Source organism: Larus michahellis, chromosome 23 (assembly GCF_964199755.1).
Source record: "Larus michahellis chromosome 23, bLarMic1.1, whole genome shotgun sequence".
Taxonomy (NCBI): domain Eukaryota; kingdom Metazoa; phylum Chordata; class Aves; order Charadriiformes; family Laridae; genus Larus; species Larus michahellis.
The window spans coordinates 2,627,884-2,646,837 of NC_133918.1; the positions used below are offsets into that span (position 1 = coordinate 2,627,884).

The 18,954-nt window shown below is 47.1% G+C and overlaps 1 protein-coding gene across 4 annotated transcripts in view; it reads left to right on the top strand.

The window, feature by feature from the left end:
• The window catches only part of RFX2 (regulatory factor X2), a 61,555-nt gene that overhangs the window by 36,501 nt on the left and 6,100 nt on the right, over positions 1-18,954 (top strand). For 2 of the 4 annotated variants that reach the window (XM_074565573.1, XM_074565574.1), the window contains exons 5-13: positions 226-490; positions 4,768-4,842; positions 10,344-10,525; positions 12,822-12,941; positions 13,972-14,087; positions 14,996-15,114; positions 15,439-15,551; positions 17,537-17,688; positions 18,663-18,760. In XM_074565573.1, the coding sequence (XP_074421674.1) occupies positions 226-490; positions 4,768-4,842; positions 10,344-10,525; positions 12,822-12,941; positions 13,972-14,087; positions 14,996-15,114; positions 15,439-15,551; positions 17,537-17,688; positions 18,663-18,760 (1,240 nt within the window). Of the gene's footprint in view, positions 1-225; positions 491-4,767; positions 4,843-10,343; positions 10,526-12,821; positions 12,942-13,971; positions 14,088-14,995; positions 15,115-15,438; positions 15,552-17,536; positions 17,689-18,650; positions 18,761-18,954 lie in introns of all 4 variants that reach the window. The other 2 variants (XM_074565572.1, XM_074565575.1) reach the window with 2 other exon arrangements.

The following is an 18,954-nucleotide window of genomic DNA, read 5'->3' on the forward strand; positions in this document are numbered from 1 at the left end:
CTGTGGCTGTGGACCTTTGCTCCAGGGCCCTCACAGGACTGATTAACATTGTCACAATTAACGTTGTGACTTTTACAGCACAGGGTGCCGTTTCAATGGAGCAAATCCCACCGACAGTGGAGTTGAATTTTTTTTAAAAGGTGGTTCAGATTGTGGAAGCTGTTGTCCCTGAGGTTAGCTCTGCAGGCTCCTCTCCGCCTCCTGACCCTGTTGTTCCTTTGACAGACGAGCCACCTACTCCTACAACACCGAAGCTCAGATTTACGCCCCCAGCAGCGCAGCGTCCTACTTCGAACCGCAGGGAGGTGGAGCTCAGGTGACTACAGCGGCATCCTCTCCTACAGCCATTCCCTCTCACAACATGGTGGGCATCACCATGGACATTGGGGGAAGTCCGATCCTCTCCGGCTCGGGAGCCTATCTCATTCATGGGGGGATGGAAAACACTAGACATTCTCTGTCACATACTTCACGCTCCTCTCCAGCAACGGTATGTAGCCTTGCAGATGTTGCAGCTCGGGGGCCAGGAATTATTCCAAGGGAACTGAAAAACCTTCAGAAAATAAAACTTCCTATCGTTCTCACTGTCTATATGTCTGTATAACATGCCGTGCAAGTGCAAGGGAGAGAATAGACACTGGTGTACTACCGATATTCTTCAACGGGAGTTTGGAATGTCTCTCTTGCTGGTGGGCAGAGGCTGGTCAGACTTTCCGAGTGGATCACTGAAATGACGCAGCACGGAGATAAGAGAAAATTCTCGGGGGGTTTGGTTTTTTTCCCCCGAGCAAAATGTTTTGGCTTTCCAACTCAAAAGAATTGTCTACATTTACGTTTTCTAAGTAGTATAACATCTGAACACGGGGCTTGGCTTACCCAAAACAAAGAAATATATAAATACATTTTTAATTATGAAGAGACCTGAAAAAGCCATTATTAACACAGTGGATAATTAGCACATAAAGTATGTCAAGCTGAGCGTGCCAAACGCACAGTGATCGAAAAGTCTTTGTATATATCTCCTACACCATTGTGTATTCTGTCCATGCCATATGTTACAGAAAATGTATTTTAGGGATAATACTTATCAAACAGAAATGTTTTAGAGCTCTCATTGTTTTTAATGATGCCGGGGTGCTACAAGCACAGCTGGACAGCTGTGTGGGACGCAGGGGGACACAACTGTTCACCCAAACCAGCCTTTCTGCAGCCAGAGCTCCCAGGGCTTTTCTCTGGGAATCTCCCAGGCTCAGGAGCGGCTGCTGCCAGGAGCGGGTTGTTCTCTGGGACGCCGCTCACCTTCCTTTCCAGACTGACTTACGTGTGTTTCTACGTTTGTATGTAAACATAATTACAAATGTAGGTGTAATTCAGCCCATGTGGCCAGATTTTAAAATGTGAACAGCACCACCCAGGGAGAAAAACAGGAGCCGTTTGCTACCGAGTACTCTTGAAAATCTGGCTGGTTTGGTCATACTTTCTTTTCCCACTGTGTTTTAGAGTCTAGACTTCACGTTTTTTGAATCCTTATGCCTTGAAAGGTTGGTTGCCTTTGATCCTGGAGTAAATGTGCTCTGCCTTAGGTAGAAGTAGGGGAAAAGTCTTCAGCTTTGGGCGGAAAATGGCAGATGCCTCTGGATTAGCTGGGGTTCGTTTCTTGTGAGGGATTGTGTGTGTGTGTATTTTAACTGTTCATCGTTAAAAACTAGCATTGGACCATCTTCTGATTTTTGCTCAAGCTGGTTATTTTGAAGGAAGTAGCTGCTGACCTTGTCACCTGCGTGGGACTGCATCTTGCAAAGCTGCACAACATTACTCTTGGGTTTTGTTTTTTTTTGTTTTTTTGGTTTGTTTTGTTTTAAATTTCCAAGCCAGAGTAGAAAATGTGTCAATAGAAATGCCCCATGAACAGATTTAGTTTGTAGCTGTCTACCACGTGAGATAAAGCTGTTCAGCAAAAAGAAAAAAGAAAAAAAAACAAACAAACAAATTTAGGAAGTGACCTTTCTAAAGATGCATCTGAAATAAATTCCCGCTGTTGCATGTAGGGATGAACTTTCTGAAGGTATTTTCACACAAACTGTCTGTGACCCTTATGGAGGGTGAAAATGGTGTGTGGAAGACAGGATAGGGATGTGTCCGTGGGTGGATTTCAGTTCTTTCAGCGCAGACCAGGGTCGGAGGGGGATAGAGCAGAGCCGTGATAACTGCTTTGGAGATCACATAACAATGGGTGGATAGCGGAAGGCTTAAGGAGAGCAATGACTAAATCAAATCAATGGGTAAGAACATTATTTTTCATTGCTATGTCTTGCTTAAACAGAGGATAGGAAAGGCTGGTGTTGAAGAGGCCAGAGAGGCTGTAGTTCTGGCAAAATGTATTTAGGGCAGGATTAAGAGCTTTGTGGAGAGAAAGAAAAGTACAGCTCCTGCAGAGGCAGCCGAGGAAGCCGTAAGGTTTGCTTTTGGTTTGGAGGTGTAGTGCAGAGGGGATGGATGGATGGATGGACAGACGGACGGACAGATGCCAAAGTGGCCAGCAAAGTGAGGGCTTGGCAACGTGAGAGGCAGCTGCAAGAAATGGAGAAGCGAGAGGGCTTGAGGCAGAGCCGCCTCTGAGACCTTGAAAGCAGGGAGAGTGTCTTCGGAGGAGACGGGGAACGAGGTAGCGCTTCAGAATTAGCAACAGTGTAAGCGCTGCCTCAGGAGGTTGAGGGATGTTTGGTAAAGACCATGTGTACGCTAAAATAAAATCTTCAAATATTTAAAGAAACCCGTCTTCCATATCTGCTGGAATAATGAAGTTCTGCTCCATTGAAAGGGCTGAAAGAGCACACGAATCAGCCCCATTCAAAGTCTGTGCCAATAGAGCACTGTTAATCCTCATTTAAATTAGGCTATCCCAAGAGAGGAAATCCTTGAGACCTCCCATAAGTGGGTCCTCAGAGCTCCTCGCCTTCGTGCGGGGCTGTTTAAGAGCTTTGGTCTCCATAATATTTTCTTCTGCAGACGCAAGACGTCCATTTGTATGGGACACTTACCAAAATGCCAAAGGAGAGGCGGCGTTTCTGGGCTTGTGTAAGAGGCGTTGCTCAACGGGCACCGCGCTGCTCCTTGAACAGAGGAAGGAAACGGTGTCTCCCTCTAACACTGACTCATTTCCTGAAGGCTGCCTCAGCGATCAGTCTTTGGTTCCTCCTGATACATCACGGTGTGGCAGTTTTCTCAAAAAGCACTGACATATAGTCTCAGACTGACCCTTTTTTGCATTCACTGATAACTTCTCGAGAAGTGCTGCGGTGCTGGCGCTTTTGGATAGAAACCAAGGGAGGTTCTGGAGGTGCTTGGACAGAGCAGCACCTTCAGACACGGGCCTGGCACAGGCTGTGTCTTTGGTCGTTGAATGTTACTTCAGAACTTAGATGGGATTTGTTCCGTCCTATCACCTTTCTGACAGAGCTGGGGTTTGTAAAGGGCTGGTTTTATCTCTACCACTGTCTTCACCCTGCTGGGAGTTGGTGCAAACCGGAGTAGAGGGAGCAAACCAGTCTGTGAAGGAGGCCGCTGAGACATCCTTGTGCAGATGCGATGCTTTGTGCGTGTGCCTATGGAGGAGCGCAGGCCCGTGCTGTTAAATGAGGGCAGATGTTAGAGATAGCTGCTGGCTGCTGGTTGCCGTGGCTGATGTGTGCCGCCTCGTCCTGCCTGCACCAACAGGTCCCAGATAACAGGCCTTTGAGAACATCTACTGGAGAGAAATGGCAGGTTCTGCTCCTGCCACTCCCTTAATGGGGGGTGGGGTTTTTTTTTTGGTTTGGGGTATTTTTTTTTTTTTTCCTTCCTCCCTTGCAAAAAGCTTGTGCTGAGGAGCACTAGAGCTCTGGGGCCCGCAGGCATGCGTTAAGTAGTTTGCCAGAGGTTGCCAAGGGAGCCCCAGCAGCAGAAAGCAGAAGCCAAGAAGGGTTCAGGAGAGGGTCCGGGCACGGGGCAGCAGCCGCAGCTGGGCTGAGTGTAGAAGAGAAGCCAGAGAGCGGAAAGCGAGGGGGCTCTTCAGGGACCATGGCTCCACTTGCAGGAGCTCTGAGATCCGTGGAAATGAGCACGAGTAGCATCCAGATGTGCCAGCCTGTCATGGTGGGAAGAAGGTCACCTCCTTGAAACCTCTCTTCTTCCTTCGGAGTCCCGTTGCAGTGCTCTTCAGGAGCAAAGAGCTCTCACCCATTCCAGCTTACGCATTCTGTGTGTCAGCCCTCCTTGTGCCCTGGTTTTCTTTAGTTGCCGTTAGTTTTTTGTCAAAATTTGAAGACATAATAATAACCAAAGTAATTACTTCCAGTTTTCCTTGAAAGGTCTGGGTAAAAATACACCTTCTCTGGAGCAAACCTTTGACGTGCTGCGGCGTATCTGGCTGGCGGTGGTTTGGTCTAGGCTTGAAGGGGAAAGGAGAAGGAAAACTGCTTTTCTTTTTTATATATGGGCAATGGATACAGTGGAAGATCAAAAGCCCCCTGGTCTCGCTCTTTCACCCTGGTGGGGATTCTTGCCGGGGTGTTACCTTGCATGCCGTGCCATAACGTCCCTGCAGCTTCATCCCATAAGGACTGCGCCTCATCTGTTTGCCTCTTTTTCACAAGCTTGATATAAAGCATTAATCATTCAAATATTAAAAAAAAAATAATAATCCTGGCTGTTGCTAACTGTCTGATTTCCTTTCTTTTTCTTTTTCCTTTTTTTTTTTTTTTTTTTCCCTGTGCACATTTTCTTTAGCTTGAAATGGCGATTGAAAACCTACAAAAAAGTGAAGGGATTACATCACACAAAAGCAGTTTGCTCAACAGCCATGTAAGTTGCAATCGGAATTTACAACCTCTTTCCCGCTTTGGTAGGAGCATTATTTGTCACCCTTTGGTATATTCCACAGCACGAGCTGCTCAAAGCAGCCCGTGATTCAGCCGTGCTGCCTAAAGCAGCCCAGTCCCAAGAACCTGCAAAAAGTGCCACGACGTTAATCACGTTTGTTGATGAGCTGCTCTGGATTCTGTTAACTGCCTCTCCCCTGTGTTTATTGATTTCGTCTGCCTTGCAATGGAAATTGCTGGCAATTAGATGAACGCATTTGAGGAAGTTCTTTCCTTTCCCTGGAATTGAAAGACAGCTGGAAAATAACGTGGAATTCCACAGCAGTAGCTCGGAGTGAATCATGAGAGATATCCCTTAGATAGCGCGTACCAAAAGCTGCTCCGGTGAATGCCTTTGTTGCCTCTCTCTGTGCCTGAGGAAGACCGTTATGTTACAATGCTGCGCTCAAGCCATTTCTAGACCTCTCTCTTCTCACTATGCCAACAAATTCCCTGCTTTGTGTGAAGTTCCCACTGTTCTACTGGGCCTTCTGCATCGTGGTTTGTGGCTCCCATGCAGGAATGCTTAACGGTGAGCACATGCTTGTGTGAGATTTGGAGGGTCTAATTCAAGTCCCGTTGAAGTCATCGGACTTGCCTTGACTTCATTGTGGTTTGGATTAGGCTGGAGCATGTTCTGCCCTGATAAATCACAGTGCACAAAGTGGTGTTTCCTTATTCTAACAGATTTCCTTTTGCTTTGCGTTTGGGGGCAGATCTGTTGTCATTCTTAGGTCCTGCAAAAAAAACCTTTGCCCTTTTCACCCTAGAGAAACAGCCTGAGAAAATGAAAGGAACATTAAACCTAACGACGTGGTTCTCTTAAGCTGGTGTTGAACTCCAAGCCAGGGCTCCTGGATGAGCTCGGTTCTTATTTCAGCTTCTAGAAATGGAAGGTTCCTTGTTGTAGTCGAGGAAACACAAACCTGCAGGGTCAGGCCGGTAGTTGCTGTTCTCAGCGTCTCTGTGCATCCTTCTGTCCCGTGCTGTGCCTCGGGTGCCGCGCAGGTTTGTCTAAGGACGATGTTGCTCTGCAGTATTTTTCTTGTTCCTCCCAGTGCAGAGAGGGACAGAGCGGAGCAGGACGGGGTGGGTCCTGATGTGGTATTGAAGAAAAGCAGGAAAAGGGCAGAGGAAAGGAAGTGAAGGTAGAAAAGCGATTTCAACTGGCCGCAGGCTGTGCAGGATGGCGTTGGGGCCCGATCCAGCCTTTGATCAGATCTTCCCCACACTTGTCTTGCAGGGTAGAAGAGCATAACGTCTTTCTTCTCAGGCCGTGGTTCATAGTTTGGCATAAGGCTTAAGTTGTCTTACAAATTCTAAAGCAAATAAAGTACTTGCTGAGCACGTGTGTACACATCAGCTCGCTGCTGAGCTGTCGGTCCACACACAAGCGATGTGCTGCTGCCCCGGGCAGCTCCGGGGCTGGGTAATTCCCTCTGCTGAAGTGCAGAGCATCAGCCAAGGAAACCTGCGGGGCCTTTTCTGCCCTGTGCAGCCCCAGTGTCCTTGCTCTGCCTTCCCGGAGCATGGAGCGGTGTCTGCGGACGTAGGGAATAACGAGGAGGCGATGGTCCGAGCAGTGCCTGTAGGGAACGCAGTGTGTTGCAGAACCGGATCAGGCAATCTCTTTTCAGAGCTGGAGGGAGGTTGGCGCCGGTGCCCGGGGAGGCTGCGCAGCCTCTGCTGGGACTCGACTGAATGTCCCATTCCACTGGAGTGAGGGACCTGACCTCCCTCGGAAGTGAGCCCTGGTCTGAGGCGGGAGCTGGGCTGGAATCACAGAACCATCATCAAATGGTTTGGGTGGGAAGTGACCTTCAGAGGCCACCTAGTCCAACCCCCTGCCCTGAGCAGGGACATCTTCGACTCCATCGGGTCCAAGCTGACCTTGAATGTTTCCAGGGATGGGGCATCTCACACCTGGAGACTGGAGACTGCTAGGGCTTGCTCCCAACCGCAGTGTTCCCACCTCTTTACGTTAAAAAAACCCACAACCAAACAAAAGGCCAAACAGAATCTATCCCAAATGATGGGTGACTGACACACGATGTTGTCAGGCTTGTGCCTGAGGACCAGAAAGTGAAGCAGGAGGTGACTGTGGTTTGTCAAGGCTGAAAGGAAAATACGAGCTTGACAAAAGCTGGTGGCCCAGGAAGTTGGTAGATAATGCTAATTGCCCTGTTAGTTGGGACTTAATTGCTTTTAGTCTTAAGGTTGCAGAGTCTTTCATTAAGCGTTCCATCCCTTGTTCTGAACTTCACATTTTGCAAATCTGTTAATCCTCGGGATAATGGTTTATTTTGTTGCTGTCAGCAGATGTTTTGTGCCAGGAATCTTTGGTTTGGTGTTTTCGTTTGGTTTTTTTTTTTTTAAATAAAAGGAAGACTAAAGGTATCTCAGTCAATAGGGAATTTTTTACATAATGCTGTTTAAGCAAAGTCAATGTGAACTGGAGCCACACTTGATAACTTAATTTAGCCTCAAAAACCCTCTGAGAGGTTTATTTAAGTGCACTCGAAATATCAAATTTAGAAGTCCAAGCTAATGGTAATGCCCCAGTGACACACACCGTGTTTCTAATGAAATTACGTCAATCTATTACTGTTACCCAAAGAGCTCTGCTCACGAGTGTACTCCGGAGTCGCTGGGTCAGAGGATTACTTCTTTGCCAATTAGGAGCTTGCAGGTGATGCAAAGAAATTTGAGAAAAACGACTACAATTTTTGTACGCGAGTGCCTGATGCTGGGCGCATCAGGAACCGGTCGGATGCTGTAACCTGCCTGATGCCCTGCAGCTCCCAGCCCAGCCATAGCGCTCCTGGGGGTAAAATCTATTTTTTCCTCACTGCCTATAAAACCAAAAACCCCCCAAACCCTTCAAAATACCAATCAAAAAACCATAGGACTTCTTCCCTGTGGGTGAGTGGCTCTTGGGTAGGTGCTGATGGAGTTTTTCCCCTGAGCAAAAGATCTTACCCCCAAATGGCGTTTAGGTGGAAACACCTAAAATGAGACTGAACAGAGAAATAGGAAAACTATTAAAGGGAATAATTCTCCCTTGGCCGGGGGAGGGACGTAATGACCTAATGAAGGGTGAATCTCCTGCTCGGTGGAGAAAGGCAAGCTAAAGATGATTTTTTTTTTTTTTTTTTTTTTTTTTCAAAATCCAAACAAACAGTCCATAGAAATACAGTTAAAGCAGAAACGAGGTGGCAAGGTTCCCCCGTAGCGCCTCGAACAAAGGCAGCAGCACACGGCTGCACCGGGATTTTATTGGAACCTGATTGTAATATAAACAGAAAGGAAACCGTAGAATATCGTGTCATTGTCCCAACTGAGCAAAATTCAAAAAGTAAACGGAATAAGGGACTCAGATGGAAAGAATCTTTAACGTTCTCGTTGTAAGTGCCTGGTCTGTTATTACTAATGCAGGAAGAGCAAAAATAACGTTTGGAAAATTATTTATATTCTGACAGATTTCTTTTTTAAGCCCTTTTGTGCGTTTCGTAATGAATTTTGAACTCAATAGTGGGAGTTCATATTGTGAAACTCGGTAATGTTTAAAGCAATATAAAAAGACACTTGCAGAAAAAGAAAGCTGGAAGATGAAGGGAATATTCTAGAAATATCTGGCACTAGACTAAAAATGTCCAGGATCGAATGTAACCGAGACAGTTTTACCTATTTCTCAATTTTCGATAGTAACATGCAACTTTATTTTTTTTTTAAGGCTTGGAATTAGAACAGGTTTAGAAAATAATTTGCTGATCCACATTCAGTATCTCTCACGGGATAACTAAAATAAAATTTTAAAAAAATTTAAAGAGAAGAACCTTCTTAATCATTAATCTTTCTTCTCCCAGCCCATGGTCTGCTCCAAAGGCCACCAAAACCGACGGATCCAGGCGTTTGAACTTGTGGTTGCTTTGGATCAAACCCAACTAATGAATGAAATAAGATTTAAGTGTACGGCTTGGGATTCAGCGCATTTTTTATGCAGCAGAGGTTTCAGTTTGGATATGTGAATGGCAAGCGCGGAACAGAGAGCCGTGGGTGCTGAAAGGCCTTTGTGTCAGAGCAGAGTTGGGTACGAAATGCCTAAACTGAAAAGAACTCAATGGAGTGAGGTGTCAGGGATGTCCTCGCACTTTTCAGGTCGTATTTTCACGGAGTTACTGTTATAAAACTCGAGTAAAATAGTGGTGAACCGGGACCCCAAGGTTTCCCCGAGAGAAAAGGGGAGAAAAAAGCCAGGTAGCGGAGTACGAGCGGGGAGGATTTAAGCATGGACCAACTTGTACATCTGCCCGCGTGGTTCAATCCCGCTGATTTCTAGGCTTAGGTTTGTGCTTAATTACGATATGCAGTTCGTTGTACGGAGATGGTGGGGCTAATATTTTGGCAGCCGTAGCCTGAGTGTGTTTTGCCCCTGCTCGGGTGCGAAGGCGGCTGCTGGGGGTGGAGCTGAGCCTCCTCCGTTCACAGGGACCCGGGCCTGGGCGGAGGGGGGAGTCCTGAAAACGTGAATCCCAAAGGTCCCTAAGGACAATGAAAGGGCTTTTACCAAAGCTATTGATTTTAGTCCATTTGTACATCCGGTTCCTTCAAAAATTCACTTAATATAACACTTGCTTTATTGATGCTGAAGTCATTTAGCCAATTAAAGGAGATTGAGGTTTTTGTTTTTCTGCATTTTAATTCCGGGCTTGACATTTTGTGCCGGGCCTGCCCTTTCCCGTCGGCTGGGTATAAATATTTTATAGCTAATTGCAAACTTTAATCAATGGGAAAGTCAGACAGTCCATTTTGAAAAATAGAGGGAAAAACTCGGATTTTTAAGGTTGCTTTGGTAACCTTTCATTTTTATTGTTAAGGAAACGGTTGCAGACATGCCAATCTTCAAATTAATAAAGACTTTGGAGCATGTTTGGGGCTCCTAAAATTTATTGCTCTTAGGCTGTATCTTAACTTTTCCATCCTTGCATCAAACAAGGCCTAAGTTTTTGCTGAAGATTTATTTTTAAAAACCAAAACAGACAGTCAATAGAAATAAAGTTCGTAACATCTTTATCCCTAACATCTTGATTCTTGGAAAACACGAGTTCTTACAGCTTTATTCTGGCTCTGCAGGAATTCATCCCGATCCCAGGTGGAGGCTGAGATGGCAGGCGCACTGTGGTCTAAGGCTTTTGCAAAATCTGGCAGCATTTTTGTTGGGTTATTACTTGGGCTGGGGATCCTTTTATCCGTATAAAAATGCAACCGGTGGAAATGATACAAATTAACTCAGCTAAATTAACTACCCAGCATTAAGCTCTCACGAACTCTTCGTGTCAGATGGGCTCTCCTGGTGTTGAAGTGTTGACAGTTTGACGCAGCCCGTTCCAGCCCTCTTTAGACTTTCACGTGTTCTTTACTTATTTGTGCTTTCCATACCTAAAGCTCCAGTGGTTGTTGGACAACTACGAGACGGCGGAAGGCGTCAGCCTTCCCAGGAGCTCTCTCTACAACCATTACCTGCGGCACTGCCAGGAGCACAAACTGGATCCGGTGAACGCCGCTTCCTTCGGAAAGCTGATCCGCTCGGTGTTCATGGGGCTGAGGACGCGCCGCCTGGGAACCAGGTTGGTATGAATCTACATTTAAATAGAAAAAACCAAAAAACTCCTGCAACTTCTCCTACGCATACTGAGGACCTACCGAGCATCATTTAGCAGGCGCGGGTCTTTCTTCCCAGATCTACAGAAACAACCAACCGTGATGTTGTGGGGAAAAAAAAAATTGCTGTTCTGAGGCAGAGCAGTAATTTCCGTGTGTTGCTGTGAGGCAAAGCTGCTCTCTCGCCGTGAGTCAGCGGTGCGAGAGGCTGGACAATGCAGTTCATTTCAGACGCGCTCCAGGTCTCTGGTGACAGCGCTTTCTCCAGCCACATTTGGTCCGAGTCCATTTCCTACAGAGGCTAAGAATATTTCATTTGAACCTAGGTTTCTAATCATTCTGTTACCGTCTCAAAAAGGTGAAATAACTCGTCTTTACGATTGCTGCTGTCAGCTCCAGAGCCCAAAATTCTGGTGCGGTGAAACGGTTTCTCCCTTTGGATCCAGTAGAGTTCCTCCATCGCGGATGAGAACAGAACCTGTGCCTGCCTTTGATGCAGAGCGGCTGGACAGGAGTTACAGGTGTCACGCCTGATGTCTTAAATTCCCAAAGCGGCTGGCTGACTCTTGTGACAGAATTTTTTTCTTTTAAAACATCAAAGGTGCATATGATGTTACAACAAAAGCGTAACATAGGAAAGCATTTACATATGTGTCCTTCAAAGGAGCATCCAAAGTACCTGCGCAGCTCGCACAGCTGAGTTTGCATTTTATCCCAGCTTCTAATTTAAAAAAAGGCAGCTAAGACACTAGAGAAACAGCAATTGCTCGGATTGTGGAAGATTTTATAATAAAATTCTAGCTTAGATACCCGGGCTTCTAAACAAGAACAAAACCAGATGTGTCTGGGGCATTCCATGGCTGGAATGTGGAGGCAACAGCCGTTGGAAGAGCAGGGGAGAGTTTGGATTTCCGTAGATTGGTTCAAGTGCAAGAGCTTCGAAATCATTTCTTTAGAGGAGAGAAATTCTTTAATCCCATCAAGGATTAAAGAAAAAACCAACAAGCCAAAAACCCACTTAACGCTGCAAACGTGCAGGCTGGGAAGGATACAGAAAACCTCAATAAATATGGAAATAGCTGTCCACCATTATTTTCTTATTCATTCATTTAGATTATAAACACAGCCGTTATTTAATTTGCAGGCACTTAAAATCACTTAAGGCATGGCTGAAGTGTACTTCGTACCTGAGCCCTTTGGCGACAGTGACAAAGACCGAACGATTCAAAGAGAAAATGCCCCCAACCAGGAAGAAAGGGTTAATTCTTTGACAAATATTCCTCTCTTAATTTTCTCTATGTAATTTTCCAATGGGAACCATCACAGGATTTAAGGTGCCTTCAGACCCTGTCGTAGTGACGCGGCAAAGGAAGTTTAAGTGTCCCCAATATGGGCTCTGGAGACGCGGCTGCCGCTCCCTGGCTCCGGCTCTTCTCCCGCTGAGGACCGGGCTCAGCCCTCGTTAGTGACAAACTGGCTAAAGCCGAGTTGGACAAACTGTGGTCACGTATCCATGGCTGCATAATTGCCCTTCTCGCTCCCAAAAGCAAACGCTTGGGGATTGAAAAATTCCAGTTTGGTGGAAAAAACCTGAACTGACACATCTGTCGTAACTGTGATGGAAAGACGTTGTCCCAAGGAGCACCGCAGCAGCTTTGCTGACCAGCAAAGGGAAAAGAATTACAGCCTCTTCTGCTTGCAAAAAGCTTCCCGTTTTTACAAAAACTACAAAAATGAGCGGCTGCAAGAGCAAAGCCACATCAAAGCCTGTTGCCGGTGCTGTGAAAGCGCTGGCAACAGAAAGACATTTTTCTTATCATAGTTGACTATTCAGTCAGGCTCGTTCTATCCAAGTCTAGATAAAGATGGAAGTTTGTTTTTATGGAAAAAACAAATCCTTAAACCCTAATCAAATAGCAAAGCGTCCCCTGAGGCCTTTCTGTCATTCTGTTTAATCACACTTTGTATTGTAACACTTGTCTCCTCTTCTCCAGTTACCATGGGTTACTTGGAACAAACCTTGCCGGGTTTTAAATGTGGATGTCACTGAACTTTGGGACATGTGGTTTTAAATTTTATAGGGGATGATGGCATTCGTTAGTTCATTAGTTCAGCCATTCAAATAGCGCTTGGCAGCGAACCGCTGTGTGCTGTCAGAAGTAGGGTGTATTGTCAAAACAAGCCTAGGAGTAAATTGCAGGGCTACGATGTCCCTTCCATTGACTGGCTTCCACTGAGCAATTTCACCACTGGTACTTCCAGGGGAAACTCCAAATATCATTATTACGGGATCCGACTAAAACCAGAGTCTCCGCTGAACCGTTTGCAGGAGGACACCCAGTACATGGCAATGCGGCAGCAGCCCATCCACCAGAAGCAGAGGTAGGTGCTCCTCGGAGCCGCCGCAGGCACGGTCCCTTCCCAAAGGAGGCAGCAGACCCCGGCTGGGGAGTTGGCTTTGCCTGGGAGCACAGGGAGCGTGTGGGACAGTTCAAACCCCGGAGCTGCAGGGGTGCCAGAGCTGAGCGGTGGAAGAGGGGGCTGCAAGTCACTGGCCGCTCTGAGCAGAGGAAGGGTCCAAACCCAATTCTGGGGGAAGCCCCATCCCTGGAGGGGTTCAAGGCCAGGTTGGACGGGGCTTGGAGCAACCTGGGCTGGTGGGAGGTGTCCCTGCCCAGGGCAGGGGGTGGCACTGGGTGGCCTTTAAGGTCCCTTCCAACCCAAACCAATCTGTGATTCTGTGAAATGGCCTTTATCTGCCCGGTGCTCCAGAGAATGCCACCACGTGTGCCCCTCTTCACTGCCTCCCTCCCAACTGTTTTAGGACCTCGGCTATGGAGGTATTTGTGCCAAATCAGTGTAAAGGACTTGGGGGCTTGTGTCGTGTTTGGGTGGGTTTTCGGTTTTGTTTGGTGTTTTTCTGTTGGGTTTTTTTTTGGGCAACAGGGCAGGTTAAGCAGTACTGTGGTTACTCTTGTGTCTGAGGGATTTTGAATATAAACCACAATGTGCAAAGGAATTTGGAATTGTCTCCTGGAAGCACAGCCACTTCTGGTTCTTGCTGGAGTGAAGAAGGAGCAGAAGAATTTATTTCTTCAGCTCCCACAGGGAAAGGAAATATAAAAGTCAACTCCCCCAACCACTCTGCTTCTCCTTTTCTTTTTCTTTTTTTTTTGACGTCACCTTGAGCAAACTTCTTAACCCCTTTAATTCACTCTTGGGGAGTGCTTTTCAAAAGGAGGTGCTCATTTTCCTCCTCCAGGAGGTGATATAAATGGTCAGCCCTCACAACGCTGGCCTTGAGTGCAACCTCCTGTATTCCATGATGAACGCAAAAGCCTGACTGTGTTGCAAATACCACGGGCGCGTTTGCTCGTGCCCACGTAAATCCCAAACCGTGCTCTCGATGCAGGTACAGACCGGCCCAGAAGATGGATGGCATGACGGAGAGCGGGTCCAACAGTAACCCGCACGCGACGCCCGAGCAATCGGTTGCTGCTCAAAGTCAACACCATCAGCAATTCATAGGTGAGGAGACGGCCTTAATGTATGAGATACGTCATGTTTAGGCTTAGAGCTTTAAGAGGAAGGAAGGTCTTGTCCAGCAAGCCTGGCTGTTCTGCATTTGTTTGCTTTTCTAATAAATCTACAGTATTATATATTATAATATCTATATTATACATAGTGTGTGTTCTGATAAGCTCTTGTAACATCAGACTCGCTAAGTTTATTTGCTAACTCCCATACCCACAGGAAGCCTTTTTCCTTGTGCCGTCAGGTCTGTCCGTTCCCTCTAAGTATGTTTTTAATCCGACTGGCTTTATCCGTATTGGACGGGAGAGGCGGAGGTCCTGACGAGCCTCCTGAGACAGGCAGCCGGAGGGAGAAGAGCCATCCTCTTCCTTGCAAAGGCTGCAATACGCGCCCGACTGCAGACCACCCATACGGACCTTCTCCTTGGGAGACAAGCTCCCTGGCTTTGCCCGTCGTGGATCTACGTGTCTCCATCGTTCGAGTAGAGACACCAAATCCCAGCCAGCGCTGAGCCTTCTCTGAAATACAGTCGCTCCTTTCCAATTTTATTTTCCATTGTACTCTCAAAATACCAGAGAGACATTTGTCAGGCTTCAGAGAAAATCTAATGGGAAGCGTGGTGGATGAGGACAATGTATTCTTGTTTCTTTTATTACAGAGAGAAAGAAAACATTTTCCTTTCCACGCTGAACAAATGGGCCGCAGTTGCCTGCTTTTTTCCCGGTATAACAGCCTGAATTGGGAAAGTACAAGATTATCTGTCTCATTTCTCCTGTTTCATCCCCAGTTGAAACACGAAGGGTAGCAACCAGCGACAGCAGCGCCTTGCGCTCATCTGTAATCCTGCAGAACTGAGCGCTCCGAACTCTCACCATCTTTCCCGATTTTTTGCTTTTCCCTAGATGTAACCCACGTCTTTCCCGAGTTCCCAGCCCCGGATCTAGGTAACGTGCTCTTACGAGAAGGGGTCACCATGAACGATGTGAAAACTCTGCAGCTTCTTTACAGGCGACACTGCGAGGTGATTCCTTTGAATATTTTTAATGGATTTATTAGTGGATGTGGGACATAATGCACATGCTTATCTCATGTCCTGCTCATAGGAAAAGCTGGAATATAATAGGGAATGCTTGATTTGCTAGGTATTACAACTCAGGTATCGCACGTGATGTTATTTTTTCATTGTGTGACCTGGTTTATGTCATGTTGATTATTGAAACAATGCCCTTTCCTTTTTTTTTTCTTGTAAATGACTTCTTCTAAATGGCAGCACGTGAAATTTATGCTTATACTGTGTGACAAAATGCTGGCAGAGCAGCTAATGAGTTGTGGTCTTTGTTGTTAGGCCACTTTGGACGTTGTGGTGAATCTTCAATTTCACTATATTGAGAAACTGTGGCAATCCTTCTGGAGTCCTAAAACACCCTCTAGTGATGGCTCTGCTGCCCTGCCGCCCAGGTACGCTGCTGTGCTTCGATTGTTTCCCGATGCTCTGCTCTTCGGTGCTATTTCTTTTAAAAACGCATAAAGTATTTTCACCTTCGTTAAGCATTTTGAGGGCTCCGTAGGACTTGAAAGTGTTAACTTCCCTGCAGAATCGGCACGAAGAGTGTCAGAAGTCTCTAAGATCGGAACGACCATGCGAATTTCAGCCCTCCGAGGAAAGCATCTGCTCTGATTCTCTCCGTCTGTGTGCCTTTTACCTCCTGCAACAAGTGCTCATCCAAAATGCCGAGCGCGTTCGGATGGATGAGGATGGGACGATGCTTTCCTCAATGGCCAGCAGGAGCAGGCAGGAACGGGTCTGTGTCATTAGACGTCAATCTTGAGTGACGTCCCGGCCTTAGAGGTTTTAGCGACATCCAGACTGAGTCGCTGCTTTGCCCGGCTGTCCAGATCTTGAAAGTGCCTCGTGTTTTGAGGCAGATAATGGCAAACGAAGCTGCTCTGATCTTTGTACTCCTGCCTGGCTCGTCGTTAACTGCCTTTTCTTCATCCTTTGTGCGTTGGTAGCCTGCTGCCAGAGGGAGGGAAATAAGTGAAAATAGAGAAAATTGGAAAGGTGAAGGTTTCTTCTGAAAATCTGTATTGTAAGTCTGTGTTGTCCGCTTCTACTGATTCTATAAGGACTTCCGATACTGACGTTTTATACTCAGAAGAAAAATGGTAAAAGTTTGAGTAATAAGCAAATACCCCATAATAATCTGTAGAATATGTCCCTGTAGATGTTACCCAATGGATATTTTCCCACAAAGAACCACTGTAGCTGCGTTTGATTGTTTCAAAACCTCTTTTACTTAAGCGTACACCTCCAAGGCGCATCGCAGCCCCGCGGGGAGAGCTGTGCTAGGTACAAACGGGCTCACTTGGGTACCGCAGGCAGCATTTCTGCAGGGCTCTCTCTAAACTAACCCACCTTGCTAAGGCTGCCTGCTCCCGTACCTCTCCGTACCGCTGCTAATGACCAAGATGACAGGTAAATAAAGCACTCCCTCCCCCTGCTCTCTCTCTCTACAAACATAAAACCAATGTGGCAAACGGAAAGTATGGTAAAATGCCGAATATGGTTCCACTTAACAGAAATTTTAGGTACTTGATGGCCAATTTCTCCATGGGAGTGTTCTAGGGAGTATGTCTGGGGAGTTCATTTGCTAAAACCCCTCGGGCAGAGGCTATAACTACCTCTTTATAGTATGTCCAAGGCTTGGCTTTGGGCGTGGGGAATGCGTAATGCGTGGGGAAAGTCCCTTGCAAATTCCCAGTTCGCAGCGTAATGTCTTAGCAGCTCTGCTTTGATGCTCTGGCAGTGCATTAAGGCTTCGGTTTTCTCTGCTTGCTCTGTAACTAAATATCTTATGCCTTAATCATGCACAAGAAGTTTCCATACATCTATAAAGTGAAAATAGCGCAAGCTTGATTGACCTCCTTCAGTTAGAGACGAGATGTTCTGTTCTCAGCGAAACACCAAATCTTTTTCCTTCTGAAAACCTGCAGCATTTGAAGGTGTTAAACACCCCAAAGTGTTGGTAGGAGCCGTCAATACCGGCTAATCTGCTTAAACAATATTACATTTTGTCCCCACTGCTAGAGCTAGGGATGGTTAGAGCACGGGGAGGGATGCGAAGGTTTTGGACACAGCTGGGTGTGTGAGGAGGCAGGGGCTGCAGTGACCGTAGTGCAGCACAATGCCCCGGTGCGTGAAGCACGGGCCAAGCACAGGGAGATGTGGGTTTGAGGGAAAACTGGTCAGAGCTCTGACCCCACGGACGGAGAGGAGTTTGCAGCCTCAGAGAGGACTTGTACAAACAATCAGATGTTTCCTTCTGAAAGAAACATGAAGGGCTTTTTTCTGCTGAAAAGTTGGGTCAGGGATGGAGAGGGAGGGTGAACGCCCTGAATGCAAACCTGCTGCTAACGCCGCCTCCCTCCTCCTCCTCCCGCAGCGAAGAGGAACACGAAGGGACCCTCCCCAAAGATAAGCTGATCACTCTGTGCAAATACGAACCCATCCTCAAATGGATGAGGAGCTGCGATCACATCTTGTACCAGGCGCTGGTGGAGATTCTCATCCCAGACGTGCTCAGGCCGGTGCCCAGTGAGTATCCTCCAGCGTGGTCCAGAGCCCAGGGGCGCTCCCGGCTCCGGCTCCGCTCCTGCTCCTCGCAGGGCTGAGTCACGGGATGCTGTGTCTCACCCACAGCGATCCACGTCACTCGCTCGGTCTGGCTACCACTTGCCACAAAGACTTCCATCGTAAAAGCTGATTTAGAGGGGTTTGTTTTGAATACAAGCTCAAATATTGTGGCAACAGCAATATCGCTCCTGCGGCATTGCTCGCTCCGCGTCACCGGTGGCCCCTGGAAATTCCCATGCTTTTTCAAATTGGGTTTATTGCATATCACATCTCCTGACGTTGGCGAGGAGTCGAGGTAAAATCAGGGGCTGAAGGCACAAGTCAGCACGGCTAATCCTTGTGAGATATTCCTTGGAGGTGCTGTCTTTGTTTATGTAGGACCATCCTGTCCTCTACAGCACCTCCTGGAAATGTGGGGTCAACCGTTGTTGGGGAGATCAGCGATGGGATACCGAGGGTTTTCTCTCTGATTTGGCTCTTCAACGAAGTGCCTGCGTCGGTCTCCCCCCGGCCGCAGCTCAGCCCCGGGCTGGGTTGAGCAGTACGGGAAAGCCACGTCCCTCTGAGCTGTTGCTGTCAGGCTGCATGCTGGGGCACACGTGTGGCTTTAAAGAGCGTATTTCAGCATTTGGAAAACGCTCAGAAGGACCATGAATAAGAAAAGGATAAGAAAGAGTAAGAATAAGAAAATAAGGATAAGAAAATAAGGATAAGAAAATAAGGATAAGGGTAAGGATAAGAATAAGAATGAGTAACAACATTAGAGAATAAGAAAAATTTGAATGTGTCTCAGGACCCAGCTGATTTCCTTGTTGCTAAACCAAGATCGCAGCTAACAGACGAGAGGCTGCGCTTTCCGCAGCAGGCCTAAGCTAGAAAGTGATGTCCAGAGATGATAGGGAACAGCCTTTCTAACTCTGCAGGCTTCTTTGCAGGCACCCTCACACAGGCGATCCGTAATTTTGCCAAGAGTTTGGAAGGGTGGCTGATGAATGCAATGAGTGAATTCCCCCCCCACGTTGTCCAGACGAAGGTAAGCAGAGGAGCACGGCGCCGGTCGGGGCTAGGAACTGAGCGCGTGTGTGTGTCCATGTTGCAGTTTTCCACAGCGACTGGAAGTCGCTGGCGGGGTTTGGCCAAGCGTCCTCCAGATTAGCGCGGTGTAATGAATAATTATGGACCGGTAAGGAGTGGGAGGACGGGTAGGGCAATTCCTTTGTACCAGAA